This window comes from Hydra vulgaris, chromosome 14 (genome assembly GCF_038396675.1).
Source record: "Hydra vulgaris chromosome 14, alternate assembly HydraT2T_AEP".
In the NCBI taxonomy this organism is placed as follows: Eukaryota; Metazoa; Cnidaria; class Hydrozoa; order Anthoathecata; family Hydridae; genus Hydra; species Hydra vulgaris.
Window position 1 is genome coordinate 43,666,219 of NC_088933.1, and position 16,031 is coordinate 43,682,249.

A 16,031-nucleotide genomic window follows, 5' to 3' on the forward strand; every position below is an offset into this window, starting at 1 on the left:
ATCACTGCTTTTATTTTATTTTAAAGTCACACCGCATATCCATCTAATCATCATTTTTTTTGTTCTTTCCAAAAACTGGACATCATCAATCCTGCATTGCTCATTGTTTCACTGCCATACATCATAACACTCTAGGCATATGTGCTGTAGAACTTTCCTTTAATCGTTAATGAAGCACCTCTTGCTGTTAAAAGTGGAGTTCTCGAAACTTGGTCCAAGCAAACCTTACTCTTGCCCTAGATGCTTCTTGTGCTCCACCAGCTGATCCAATAGTATCTCCAAGATAACAAAATTTACTAATACACTTTATCTTTTTTCCACTTTTTATTTCAATCTCTTTTTTAACTACTTCTCTATACTCACATTTTCTTTACTTAAAACCAACAATCTTTAAAGAACATCTCTTCAATATCTACATCTCTTATGAAATCATTGCATATAAACTATACAAACTATAGAGTGTGTAGGAAAAGAGCTTCAATTCTCTTCCTACACACTCCACATAGCCACTTCCCAGTATTTTTTGCTTGCTCATTCTTGACTTGACAGTGCATAGTTTTTGTCTTATTTATGCTTATCTAAAGCCCTTTTGCTTCAATTCCATCTTTCCAAGTCTCAACCTTAATACTAATTCTTCTTCTGTTTCAGTAATCTCTGAGTTATTGGTTTTGTTAACTACTTGCTCCTCAAACTCTTCACCTAATTTTAAAATATAAATAACTATTTATATGGTTTTACTTTTCAAATTTATTTGATTTATTTTAAGGTATGTGAACTAAGCGAAGGCGGGGGGCCCGAGCTAGAGGGGACCCAAGTTAGAGCGTGGCTCCAAAAAAGCCGATTATGTTATGTAATTTTTTTAACATTGTTTGATAATACTTTTATTACATTTTAAAAATGAAATTTATAAGATAAACAGGGCCTTAGATGCTAAGGACGACTTCCACTTGTCATGATTCGCAACTGATTGCATAAATAACATAATTTAATGTACTTAATAAAGTTATATACCTAATTAAAAACGTGATTGTGTAATTTAATACAAAACAGCTGTACTATTTTTTATTAAATTACACAAAAACCGCTGTACAAGATAATTAGTAAGCTAATTTTTAAATCGATATTTCATACTATATAATAAAAACTAATTAAATAATATATTAACTTGGTGAATAGTTTTTCGTTCAATGCAGAGCTTTATTAATAGCCTTATTAATAACTGTTTACCGCCTAAAAAGTGTTTTGTTCTCAATTGTTAGGAGAATTTACTCTTAAATTTACCGTATTTCCAAAAAAGGTTACAGTTTTTTTTGCTTTTTTTGTTGTGGCAAATAATTTCTATATATAGAATACATAAATTCCATGCTGAGCCAAGAGCTATCTGATACATGACAGTGGCTTAATGGATAGCAAGTTAAGAAAAAAATTACACTAATATTGTTTATAGCTTTTTTAAACAGACAAAAGCAAAATAATTTTAAAACTTTCAAATATTTCTTGTTTACATTGTATTATCAGATTTCTTTTAAGTAATTCAGGTTTACATATACTGTTTAGGTGTTGTAGAAAAATCTCCTAGTGATTAAAAAAAATTTGTAACAATACCTTTACCAATTAATCTGCAGCTATTTTTCAAAACATTTTATGCTGAATTTGTATTTTAAAAAAAAAACGCAATTAAAAAAAAAAGTTATTAGCAGAAATCTTTGAAAATCATTTGTTGAAACTAATAATTTTTATGAATTTTTTCATAGTTCTTCGAAAATAATTGTTCAATAACATTTGTTATTGACATCTAAATTAGATTTTTTTGTAAAAAAACGTCAAATTTGATTTTTTTTACTGTAAGGCGTTTTGAAAAACGGCTGCAGTAATACCTTTAAAAGTGCACACAGTTAAGTAGATTCATAATTAAGTATATTCATTTAAAAAAAAAAATTAAGCTACAATATGTTTTGCTCATATGATTTGCAAAGTCTAAAATTAAAAAATAATAATCACAATTTATTACTAACAGACTATTTAACCTTTACAAGCACATTAAAAATTTCTCAAACCACATTAAAAATTTCACTGTAAAGTTTTATAGTGTATAAAACATCCATATATATTGTACTATATGTATTCTAATAAATGTAGATACTGTTAACTATCATTAATTATAATGCTTTTTTGATTTTATTTTTTACTTTATATTTATTACATTATATTTAATACATTATATTTTTTGTATTTCATATTTCATTTTATTTATTTTGGTGGCATTACAATTACTTTTTAAATGAATATTTTTTCGACGAGCAATACTATCACAATTTATTTTAAATTTTTAATTATTTGTTAATATATTTATTTTTAACAGGTTGTTGATGACACAATGAGTTCAGTCAGCATGATTATTGGTAACTTAAACACTTTTAAAGAAGCAGAAAGAAATTCAGAAGCCTCCTCTGGCTTTATCAATGTTTTAGAGCAGATGGGACAAGTTATCAGTAGCAAACCATTCATGAGAAACAGTTCTTTGGAAGTATCAAAAGATCAGATTATGTTAAAAGTAACAAGTGTTGAAAAAGACAATTTGTTCATTTATGCAGTTGAAGATAGAGATCAAAGTATAAAAGTCATTATGAAACAAGGAAACAAAAGTTCTCTTCTAGAAAAGGATCATTTTGCATCTGTTCAAATACCAGATATTGCATTTATAAATAAAAAAGATGTTGTTTTCGTTTTGGCATACCGAACAGCTGCATTATTCATAGTAAATAACACTGAGCTAACTAATGAATTTTCAAAACAACCAGTGATTAGTAAAATTATATCTGTAACATTATCAAACACAACAGTTCAACAGTTATCAAAACCAATTGTAATAACATTTGAAAAAGTTGATAAAAACTCAGTAAATAGTTCTGCGACTTGTAAGTATTGGAATTTTACTAAAGGTAGGTTATGTTTTAAAAAATGTATATATATTTTTTAAATTAATTATATATACTTCTTTCTGATTGATTAGCTGATTGATTACTGATTGTTGCATCGTGATCATTAGTCAACACCATGTTTTTGATTGTCACTAATTGTCAGCAAATTTTTTTGTTCACGCCTTGGTTTTTACATCATCCATTAAATTTCATTTTATCTTTTTTTTTTCTTGTAATTTTTTTCAGATTTTTTTAAACTAGTGCTAGTATTGCAATGAACTCTTAATCTTGATGCTAGATAATCCTTATACTTAGTCATGATCTGCTATATAGGTTAACGCCAGAAAGAGAATCTACTGTGTCAAATATTTTATCAATAAGTTTTAAATATTTCAGTTTTCTGTGTATAGTTTTGTTCTTATTTCATTTAAGCATTTCATGACAATTTAAACTGTTGGTTTTGAAAAACAATGCCTTTATGTGATGCCCATAATTGTCTGCATATAAAAAACATACAGAATAATACATACATAACATATTAAATTAAAAAAGTTACAATTATGGTTTTATTTTAAATACTTTAATATTGTTAATTACTACTGAAGACAAACAACAAAAGACTTTAAAAAGACCAAACCAACAAACCAAAGGCCAACAAAAAGCCAACAGGAGACATTAAAAACATCTTAAATTGCAATATTAATAATGAACTTTTTATACACTAAATTGCATATAGTTTTTTTTACACTTTTATAACACTAACAATATGTGTATCGACAGCAGTTAAAATTAAATTTTTTCTATACTTATTAGCAACTAATTTTTTTTTTAACTGGAGTTTATTCTCAGCAAAACCTCATGAATGTAAACCAGCCCTCTAGCAACAGATGAACCTTTTCCTAAAAGTTGTCACAAAATTTTTATTTTTTTATTTTTTTTATCAATTAATTATTTTTTGTAGTACTTATTTTTTTGCATTAGCAACACATTTTTCAGGTCTTGTTACCAAACCAATCCTTTAAAAGATATTTTATGCTAGTTGATAATTTTTTGCAATTTACTCATATCTATTAATAAAAGTAAAAATGGATTATACTTGTTATTAAACTGGAAAAAAAAGTTGCAAAAGTTAAAAACTAATAGTTTTATTTTTTGTGTTACTTTTTTATGTCTTTTAAATTTGTCAACGAAATTTTTTTTTTTAATTAATAAATTTTTTAAGCAAGAGCTGCTCATGGTGATTTCGAAATATAATATTGATAACCCAGATTCCACGACAGTAAATTTTCCATTTTAGATGTACCATTTTTTCTGTATCATCTAAAAATAAGCACAAAGTACATGAACTGTAATTCAAATAAAGTATTTCAAATAGAGTCTCAAGGGAGTTTGTGAAATAATTTTGAAATAATGGGGAAAAAAAATGACACATACCCACAATATTTTCTTTTAATTTATTTTTTCTTATGTTTCTACTCACAATCCTAAAAAATCCAACTAGTGAAAGTACAAGCGCTTGTTCTATTCTGTAATTAAATACCACAATATTTACACATTAAATGCTATATACAGATTGATAAAATATTTGTAAAAGTTAAATTCAACATGTATCAATTGATGGGTCTGGGTCTTAAAAAAATGTTTTTCTATTTAATAACTCTATATTTTGTTAGCTTTCAACTGGGTATATAGATAAATAGTGAAAAATGCAAATATATAAAACATATTTATATTAAAATGTTAAGCTTATATGTATATATAAAAGTAGGAAAAAAATAAAATTAAATATATATATATTTATAAATATATAAAAATATATATGTATATATATATATATTTATTTATTTGTTTTTATAAGAATAATAAAAATTATAATGATGGTAAAAAAAGCAGCAACAAAAAGTTGTTTACAAATGTCCCTGAATGAATGAATAACTGAATGAATATGCAAATGATTATTGTTAATTTTAAATTTTTAGACATGAAGTTTTAAACATAAAACTTTGAACATGAAATAAGATTTCTTACAATGAAATTACTTTTTAAAACTTGTAATATTTTTGTTAAATTAAAGGCTGGTCAACTGAAGGCTGTGTTAAAATTGAAGAATCTTGTGAAGCAGTTAAGTGCCACTGTTACCACTTAACAAATTTTGCGCTTATCTTAGATGTTGCACAAACAAAAAGTAACCCTTTTTATTTACAAGTTTTAACATGGGTTGGTACTACCTTGTCTTTGGCAGCACTAATTTTTACTATAGCAACTATTGTAATAATCAAGTAAGTAACATTATAATGTTCAGGTTTTTTAATTAGTATTTGTTAATATTAGATTTTCTAAAGATTTTAAAAAACCTGAAAACAGTAATGCTAAATGGAAATTTGTAATTCAAAAATTTAACTTCACAATGATGCATTGGTTAGGATGATGATGGTTAGGATTCTTTTCTATATGAAAATTTTAAATTATTTTTATTGCTTCGTTTTGAAAATAGAAAAAAGTATTAGTCATAAATGCACCCCTCTCCTTCCTTCTAAAGCTATAAAAAAATGAGTTTTAAAAAAATAATTACATTACAAAAGTTTTATAAAAATATTTACATTCAAAAAATAATGACAAACATCAATTTAATAATTAAAAAAAAATTTTAAACCAAAAGTAAATAAACAAATTAGTAATATAGTTATTTATATATAAATGAAATATAGAAATATATTTATTACTATTTTGTTATTATTATTATTCAATTTACCTCTCCTCTAGAGAGCACTCATTTTGCTTGTTTTAAAACTCAATATCATTTTTAAATATTAAGATTAAACTGCATAAAATGTACAGAGTGGTTGTTAACCTTAAACCTTGAATAATTGTTTGACAAATAATTGAATTTTAAAAAATTTTTAACTTTTAGTTTTTTAAAAAATATTAGAAACAAAAAAACATAAACAATTTTGAACTTAGAAAACTTTAAAAATATTTACAATGATTTTAGTTTAGAAAAAAGTCTGATATAGGACAATTTTTTAGGTTTTTTTTTGCAATTTTGAATTTTGAGTTAATTAGTTTAATATGAATATGAATTTTTCATTCTTATCATAAGGTTGTGACATCAATATAAATCAATATAATGTTTACAATTGAATCAAATTTTGGCTGATTAATACCTATTTTATACATGCAAATCCCCTGAACTGTGAGTGTTAACATTTCAATAAAAATACTTTAAAAAAAACTTCTGCTTTTTCATAATATCATAATTAAATAAATAAAGAAATGTTATTACAAAAATCTTTCAATAAGTAGTGTTAAAAAGTGTTGTTAAAAAGAAAAATCTATATTTTTAATCTTCAATTATAAAAAAATATCAAGATGCAAAAATATAGGTTTTAACATATAAACATTGTGATTAAGTAATCAGTTAATGTAATTAATTCATTTGTCAAGTAATCAAGTAATCAAATGTGACTAATGTAATTAAGTAATTGTTTAATTATACAGAGTAAAAGTAATTAGAAATTAAAAATGGAGTAAAATTATTTATATATGTAATTATGAAGATGGAGTAAAAGTGTATAGAAATAAATGTTTTTGTTTTGTTTGATAATAAAATCAATTTTTTATCTTTGTTTTAAATATATTGTTATTATTAAAGTATTATTATTTTTGTTGCTGTTGCTGTTATTAGTATCATTTTTTATTATTATTATTATTTGTTATTATTACTATTTAATAATAATTTTAGCATTACTTAACATATTAATGTTGTCCAATTATGTTGACAAAAATAAAAAATGATTAAATAAAAAATAGAAAACAATTTTCTTACATTTTTATTTTTATTTATTTTAGATGTATTATTTGATTGTAGGGATGGCTTAACTATCAGTTTATTTAGAGAAAAATTAAGTCAAAATATCTTTTAGTTTTTGGTTTTTAAAGCTTTTGAAGGGAGGTGAGCAAGGCATGCTGTTATGTTGTTATGTAAATGCTAAAGTTGCATAATTTGTGTAATTTATAAATTTGTATAGATTTATGTTATATCACTAATATCTGATATTCCTAATAAAAAACATTTTAGCAAAATGATTTTCACAAAATATTTACAAAAATTTGTCTAAAAGCATGAAAAATGATAAATAGTTGATAAAAATGATGGTGATGGATGGTGGTTGTTAAAAAAATTAGATTTAAATATATGTTGAAAAGTCAAACCTAATAATTTACTCAAGTTTTATCTTTTTTTCCCTAAATATTTAACTTTTAACCTTAATACTTCTTTTTCTTTGCAGAAATCTAATAATTATAATAAAATAACCTTAATAATTCTTTTTTCTTTGCAGAAATCTAAGGAAGCAGTATTTTCAACAACTTCTACTTAACTTGTGCACTTGTCTCATGGTTCTTATTATAGTGTTTTTGACTTGTGCTGAGCGCAAATGTAAAAGCGAGTGGCAATGCATTGTGGTTGCTTTAATCATTCAATTTTTTACATTGTCTACATTTTGTTGGAAGGGTGCTGTGTGCTTGAAGCTTTACAGGGATTTTGTACAAATATTCAACTTTTCAAAAGATATTAGTTTGTGGAAAGTTCACCTATTTGCATGGGGTAAGATATATTTCTTGATTATTATTATTGCTTATTTTATAAGGAAAATGAACAATTGTTTTGTATATAGTTGGAAAAAGGACATTACTTTAACTCCCTCTCCTCAGGTTTCACAGTTCTTGAATCAATTATCATTCTTTAATAAGACAGATTCTATTTTGAAATTAATAATCTTAGATGATTGATATATAATCTTTCCATATGCTTGGATCTTCATCTAGGATCTTTTTGAACCGTTTTGAGTTTTTAAAAAAAAGGTCTTGTGTTTATGAAAAGAAGAACAACTTTGTTAATGTAATTTGTTTGCCCAAGGTGCCAAGCTTTAGCGTTTGATCCATCTTATAATATGTATCAAAGGCTGAAGCTTGGCAACTTCGGCAAATCGAATTACATTAATGTTTTACTTTTTGGCTTTGTCTAAAGAAAAAAGGACATGTATGAGAATAGTGTTCTATACAGAAAGTAGAAAAAGCGATCATAGGTTAGAAAATAGCAAATAAAATTTTTTAAATCCATCCATAAGATTAATTATTTAGCATATGCTTTAGATTATTTTTTAACTGCTCAACATCTTGTACAATATGTTGAGCAAATAGAAAACTACACTTACTGCGCTTGTGTGATTTGAACGAGATTGAATAATAACATATACATTCTTATACAAGTATCACATTACAACAAGTTAAACCAGTTTTTATACAACTGAATTAATTACCTGCCCTTCCCTTGTTTTTTGGATCAGAGAGTATTTTTGTTATGATATTACCACAAGAAAGAAACCATTAAAGGATTATGTAGGATTACCATCAGAGGTTAATGAAGAATTGTCATTCAAGCTCAATAAGCCTCTTCTACTTTTACCCGAAATTGAATTAACAATTTTATGACAAATTTTTATTTTCCTAGGTAAACTGCTTTCCAGCAGTGTAAGCATGATTTTTTAATGTTTCAGATATGACACTTTCAGGTATTGTACTAATTCCATAAAATAGGGTGATGGAAGCCTGGGAACAAACATACCTCTGATTTGTTTCCTTTACCCCAAATGTGAGGGTAACAAAATAATAAAATTAATTTTAGTATACTATACCAAATTTAAAATCATTGATTGGTTTAAGTTTTTATATAATAATCTTTTAATGTTCAAAAGTTAAGTAAGTATGACCATGTAAAATATTTTCTCAAGTTATGACCATGTAAAATAATTTCTCTCAAAGTTATGATCATTTGAAAAAACTTTTTCTCAAAGTTATGACCGTGTAAAATATTTTCTCCCAAAAACCAAGGGTTTGTAATTTTCACAAGGTCATAACTTCAAATTCTAAAAAGTTATTAGATTTAAAACCTGAAGATAAATTTAAGTTAGGTATAATTTGCTAAAAATATATATTTTATCCACGATTTCTCTCATACTTAGGGTAAGGTGAGCAAACTTTTAAGGGTATTTTTATTCCCAGACTCCAATGAGCACAACCTCAAAATATGATCTATTTTAATTTTAAATTAATTCAAAATATAATCTAATTTAACATAAGTTTATTAAAGGTATATGAATTGAACATATAGTTTCCATGCCATTTCCATTCCATGGGTTTTAATAAAAAATAATAAGAAGCAAAGTAGAATAAAAGTGTATTCATCAAATATTTCTAGCGGTATACAGCTAAAACATGTTATATATACAGCTAAAACATATATATATATATATATATATATATATATATATATATATATATATATATATATATATATATATATATATATATATATATATGTATATATTAATCACTTAATTAAATAATTTGTTAAGTATTAATAATTGAAAAATTCCTTTACAATAGAAATTTGTTGAACTCTTCAAATTAAAAAAAAAATGCTTGAGTACTGAGACAAAAAAATGATAATAAGAATTTTGTGAGAAGAAACAGTTACAGTAAAAGGATGCAACTTTGCTGAATGACAAGTTATGCACGATTGTGGTTTGGTTGACTGGAGATAATAGCTTGCTTGAGCAGCAATCACATATTTGTATTAAAAAGAAAGAAATGCAATGAATGACTTATTATACATAATAAGTCATTCATTGCAAGTATAATAAATATACTTTAAAGTTCTTAAGCAGGTCTAAAAAATTTATTTTAAAATATTAGCATATTTTGAATATATTAGCATATTAGGATTTTTTTTTTTCTTTCTTTGATATCTTTACTTCCAACAAGCCTGCAATCAACCACTATTAGAGTTGGAAGTTACTGGAAGAAAAAAGGTATATAAGAAAAATTTATAGAATAAGATAACAATAGACAGACGACTTAAAATATTGCAAATTATATGAATCAAGAAAACAAGATGAAGGAAGAGAATTCTAAAGAACTGATGTTCGAGGAAAAAAACTAGACGAATAAGAATTTTATGAGCACTTAGGAATCAGCGAACAATGCCACCTTTGATGTGAAAATTTCTGGAAGATTATTAATATAAATTAAAAAGAGTACAGGGCCATGTAGGTCTGGTGAACTTTGCAAAAATATGACTCAACAGAAGAAAAGTTACAACCATGGTTATTAGTAAATGATAGATTTAGAGAACTTGGTGATGACAATGGTTTTTTGTGTTTTATAGTTTTTGGTACTTTACTCATTTTTTAATTTGTTAAAGAACTTAAATCAAAGCACAATTATTACTCAGTACACTATTTAATAGTCCAAGCAATTGCCTCATTGCTATTAATAAACCCAAAGCTGTAGCCAAGGGCTCCAAATGCGGCCTCAACAATGCACACCAAAAGTACAAACAGGGACACCATCCATGTGCAACATGACACTGTTAGTACTCTGATATTTTACAGCTGTTGATGGAATCAGCCTCTCTGAGAACTTCCACAATGTTTGGGAAGCCTAACTACCAGTCGGTCTTAGAACCATAAAACTGAGTTTTAGAACTGTACCCTTATTAGAAGATAATAGTATGAGTTGCCTAGTTATAAAAACAGAGACACAAACAAAACCCATGCGTCGAGTCAAGAAGATTCAACATCCTAAACTGTAAACAATGTACAATTTATAAATACATCAACCTTTTCAAGTTCTACTTGAAAAGTCCAATTATCATTGATTAAAGTTGGGTTCCGAAACTGGTACTGAGTTTTCAAGATGAGGTCTTACTAGTGTAAAATATAATGACTTAACTATGTCTGAATTTAAGCAAGTAAAAGTTCTTTTTATTAAACCTTTGCGCTTTAGTGACTGTTGATTTTACTTGCTAATGCCATTTTAGATCAACTGATATTAATATACCTATTCTCTTTCTAATTTTGTTTCTTTAGTTTTGTAATTTCCATCTGTGTCGTTAATAATATACTTGTATGGCGGTTTTTAGTACCAATGTGCATGATTTTACATTCCTCTTTATTGAGTTTCATTCTCCAGAAATTACACCAGTTTATAACTTTATTAATGTGAGTTTAAAGCTGATTCATCATTAACAATTTCAACATTATCATACAACAAACTTATCAATAATTGAAATTAATTTGCTGTCGTCAGCAAATAATTTGCATTCAGAAATTAACTGACAGGTTAGGTAAATCGCTTATGGATATAACAAAAAGAAGTGGACCCAGTATGGAGCCTTGCGGCACTCCACTAAATACCTTACACCAATCAGATATATTTTCACCCATAGTTACCCTTTGTTTTCTACCAATTAAAAAGTTTTAGACCCATATTATTTATTTGATTTGTTAATTAATTTAAGCATTATTAATTAAAAAAACTTAAGTTAAAAAAAGAAAACCTATGTTGTGTAGTTTAAGTTTAAAACTTGTGTGTAATATATATATATATATAAATATCAAATATATATATAAATATCAAATATTTATATAAGTATCAAATATTTATATAAATATCAAATATTTATATAAATATCAAATATATATATAAATATCAAATATTTATATAAATATCAAATATTTATATAAATATCAAATATTTATATTAATATCAAATATTTATATTAATATCAAATATTTATATAAATATCAAATATACAGTTTTGGAAAAATTTGTGCAACCAAAAACAGATTCCGAAAACTTTTTGCAACCGAAAACATTTAGGAAAAGCTCAAAAACTTTATTATCAAATTTTGTTAATGCTATATTTCTTCATAGAAACAAATCATAGGAAAGTGATTTTTATGTACTTTTTAAAGAAAAGGAAAGAAAAAAAATCAGACTGAGTACTCTTTAATTATTTAGAGATTATTTAATTTTATTAAAGGGTTTCCTTTTTTGGTGGTATCAATTACGTTTGGTGTTGCCAAAACACATATAATTAGTTCCAGATTGTAAGTTAATCTTAAGTTTGTTTGTTTTTTGATATTTCTTTCCTTTTTAAATTTTTTTTCTTTGTTACTTGTTTTTTTTTTGTTATTCATTTAATTAAATTTTGTATATGTTAGAGAAGTCAGCTTCTCGGTTTATTAAAATTTTAATGGTTTATATAAAATGTTTAGCACACCAAAACTCATCAAATTTTGCAAATTGCATAAGGTTATATTTATTTATAAGTTTGCTTTTATTATCGATAAAATGGTTAAATTGGCCAGGTAGTTAAATTCGGAATATTATTCAGAGGCTTGATATATTATTTTGAGGTTGGTCGAAATGCTATTAAGAAATAAAAAGTTTCAAATGCTTTCAATTGATGCTTTTATTTAATTGGAGCATTTAGTTACTTGGTTACTTAGTTACTTTAGTTACTTAGTTACTTTAGTTACTTAGTTACATAGTTTCAAAAAAATACACAATTAGTTTCAGAAAAAGAAAAAAAACGAAAGCTAGGTTAAAAATGAACTCACAAAAATTACACAGTAGAATAGTGAAGTTATGTGTTATAAAGTGACAAAGCTATGTTTAACTTATGTCATTTTTAAACGCAAGCAATGTGATATCAAATATTTGTGTATTTGTAATTTGTGTAAATTTTTGTGCAATGTGTATCAAATATTTTGGTGTAAATGTGATGTAAAGTGGTGGTGTACATATGATGGTTTGCAGATGTTTTTTGTTAGTTTTGGTTTTGGTTTTATCAGGGCTCGAATAAAGTGGTTTCAAACTACTATATCTGGAAATACTTCCGGTCTTTAAATATTTTTAACTTGTTAAAAAAAACTCAGTTTTGATCACAAAACTCAATAGCTGTTATTCAATAAAAAATATTGGTCTTGAATTATGATATAAAATCTTATTGTAAAACCATATTATTACTATTATTTACTATTAAAAAGTATGATTTAAACTTTAATAATAAAATTACAAAAAAAAAGCACGATAAAGTACGATATATTTTATCAAGTAACAACCGCTTAATCACAACAGTTTAGAAGAATTTAGCTGTGATCAAATTTTTTAAATAAAAGAAATCGTGAAATAAGATATAAAATACTTTCATCTCTTATTTAAACCTTATTAAATAATTTCTTATTATTTAAATGTTTGTAACTCTTGCAGATATACAAAATAAAAGACATAAGAGTTTTAAAATATACAAAAATTAATTGAAATTTTGTATAAAAAAAGTTCAAATGAGTTATTTTGAAATATGTCTTTCAATTTTATATTGTGACAAAGCTTAAGTACAAATAAAGCGAAATATAGTTAAAGGATAATTAGATTTTAAGAAATATATTTTTTCATTGGAGAAACTAGTTTAGATACAAAGTAAACGAAACAAGTCTAGACAAAGTAAGAAATTGTTATTTTTTATCAATTTCTATTTTAAAACATTTAAATTTTTAAATAAATAATTCCTCAAACTTTCCCCTTGAACAAAAATTAATTTTAATATTTCATACAATGCGCAAATAGCTTTAGCATAATTTTTTATTGGTTGATTTTTAAACTACCGCGCAAGTTTTTATTGGTTGATTTTTAAACTACCGCGCAAGTTTTCCGAACCTTTCCGGACTAGCAATTATTATTTTTTTCTATAACTTTTTTTCATTTATAATCCTTAAATTACCTGGTGTTTAAAAAAACAATAAAAATATGTAAGTTTTGACTGTTATTATTTTTGCAGGAGTAAATTTATTGTTTCATAAATTTTTGCAATAATAAATTGACCGTTTCATAAAAACAGTGTTCACGATTTTTATTAAGCTGAGAATTTAATGATCAGAAATATTTCCAAATATTGCATTTTGCGATCACTTAATTCGAGCCTTGGCTTCTAACTGAGTTTCGACTGTCGGTTTCTCTTTTAGCATGAGCATCACGAACTTTCCCGGTTTCCTGATGATCATGCTGAAGTAAACTGACAGGTTATTGTATATTATATATTATATAAACTGATAGGTACATATATTAGGGTAGTTAAATTAAAAAAATTTGAAAAATATCTACAGCATACACCTTAATTGCAATATATAATAAAATAGCTTTAACCTTAAACATCAGACGGGTCCCTGATATTATTTAAAAAAAAATTTCTTCAATGGTTTATCATGGTAACCTTAAACATCAGACGGGTCCCTGATATTATTTAAAAAAAAATTTCTTCAATGGTTTATCATGTTAACCTTAAACATCAGACGGGTCCCTGATATTATTTTAAAAAAAATTTCCTAAATGGTTTATCATGTTGGTTCACAAAAGAAGCAAAATTACATAAAAATAAAAAAAAAAAACCAAAAAAAAACATCGTTTCACAAAAAAACTTTAACTTTAATTTCACTTTTTAGAAAATGACATTTTTTAACTTAAAATTAAAAAATATGCATTTTTACAAAAAAAATTTCTAATTTTTTTTATTAATGTTTTTTATATTTTTATATAAAGATGATTTTTTTTGTGAAACTTTTCTATAATATTGCTTTTTTGGAGACCCAACATAATATGCTGAAAATCTTGTTTCTTATTAATATTATGGACCCATTTAATGTTTCAGGGTCTTGAGGCAACTCCGAAAATATTTTTTATTAAAAAGATTTATATATATATATATTTATATATATATATATATATATATATATATATATATATATATATATATATATATATATATATATATATATATATTAACATAATAATTAATTTATATTGTTGTTATTACTACTTTAATTACTATTTTAGTTTTAATTTTAAAAATGTAAATAATTTTAGTTGTCTTATTCAAGGAAATGCCTTTTACATCGCTGTACTACTTCCGTGTGTTTTGATTCTTGGTTTAAATATTTTGGTTCTTCTTTTTGTTTTAATAAGAATATTAAGTTCTAGCAATGAATGTTCTAAAGGTCAGCGTCAGTCATCTCGTGAGACCCTTAAGTCGATAAAGATAGCTCTAGCATTCAGCTCATTGTTGGGAATCACTTGGATCTTTTCCATATTTGCAATAGGTACATTTTTTGATGGCCTTTTTTTTCTACCTTGTTTTTTATACACATAATTTTAATTCAAAATACGCTTTCTTAATAATATGTTAATCATTAAATTTTAGGGCCGTTGACCGGTACGTTTCAGATACTGTTTTGTATATTCAACTCGCTTCAAGGATTATTTCTTTTTACATTTTACTCAATCAGCAACATACAAGTTACTCGATGTTTACGAGTGTGTCTACAGTTTTTGTTGTGTCAGCGAGCTACCAAGCAACAAAATTTTAACATAAATGGTATACGTAAATGTTCGACAACCGATGTAATTGATATGGTCAGAGTTAAATGATATTATAACTATTTATTTTATCAGCAAAGGTTATGTGCTAGTTTAACGATTTATACGAAATTGCAAAATAAACCAAACAAACTGCGCAAAATGTTTAATGTTTCAATAACACAGTTTTAAATTATTTTTACAATAAATCTTTTTATTTTATATTAATAATAGTTATAGTGATAATAGTAATGTATTTAAATAAGTCTTTTTAGATTACATGACAAATAATTAAAAAAGACGAAACCAATAAATTATACAAAAATTTATGGTTTGTAAAATATAAACTTTAGGTAAAAAAAAGCGTTTCTTTTTTTTCATAGCAAGTAATTTGATATCAAAAAGGAGAAAAAGAGAAAAAAGATCGCTTTTATTTAATTAAAGTTTATAACATTTAGTCAATATTTATAACTGCTAAAGCACGAGTTAATAAACGTGCAGCTCATCTTCAGTAAAAGATGTACTATTTGCAGCTGTATGAAAGAATACTTGTCAATTCTATTCTTAAATGTATTAATTAACGGAGCCTTTTTGCATGCTAATGGCAAGTTATTCCAATCATTGACAATTTGTCAAAGATTGGAATAACTTGCCCCAAAAAAAACCTAAAGTATTAAAATTGAGTCGCCGACACTCTTCAGCATAAGATAATCCTGTTAAATCATGAGATACTTTGGTTGCTTTTTACTGAATTTTTTCAATTTCTTTGATGTCACCTTTTAAGTAAGGACACCATACCGGAACAGTGAACTTCAGATGCGACCTAATATACGTAAAGTAATGTTTACCCAA

At 25.3% G+C, this 16,031-nt stretch overlaps 1 protein-coding gene across 4 annotated transcripts in view; it reads left to right on the plus strand.

Annotated features, from left to right (window-relative positions):
- Positions 1-15,388, plus strand: part of LOC100204425 (adhesion G-protein coupled receptor G2) — a 47,085-nt gene extending 31,697 nt beyond the window's left edge. Inside the window, exons 7-12 of one of the 4 annotated variants that reach the window (XR_010643828.1) lie at positions 2,363-2,942; positions 4,996-5,200; positions 7,262-7,527; positions 11,809-11,875; positions 14,705-14,923; positions 15,025-15,388. Coding sequence is in view for 2 of the 4 variants with exons in the window: in XM_065818544.1 (XP_065674616.1) it covers positions 2,363-2,942; positions 4,996-5,200; positions 7,262-7,527; positions 11,809-11,875; positions 14,691-14,923; positions 15,025-15,251 (1,578 nt within the window). In the remaining 2 variants the exon portion in view is untranslated. Of the gene's footprint in view, positions 1-2,362; positions 2,943-4,995; positions 5,201-7,261; positions 7,528-11,808; positions 11,876-14,690; positions 14,924-15,024 lie in introns of all 4 variants that reach the window. The other 3 variants (XR_010643829.1, XM_065818545.1, XM_065818544.1) reach the window with 3 other exon arrangements.
- The last annotated feature ends 643 nt before the right edge of the window (positions 15,389-16,031 follow it).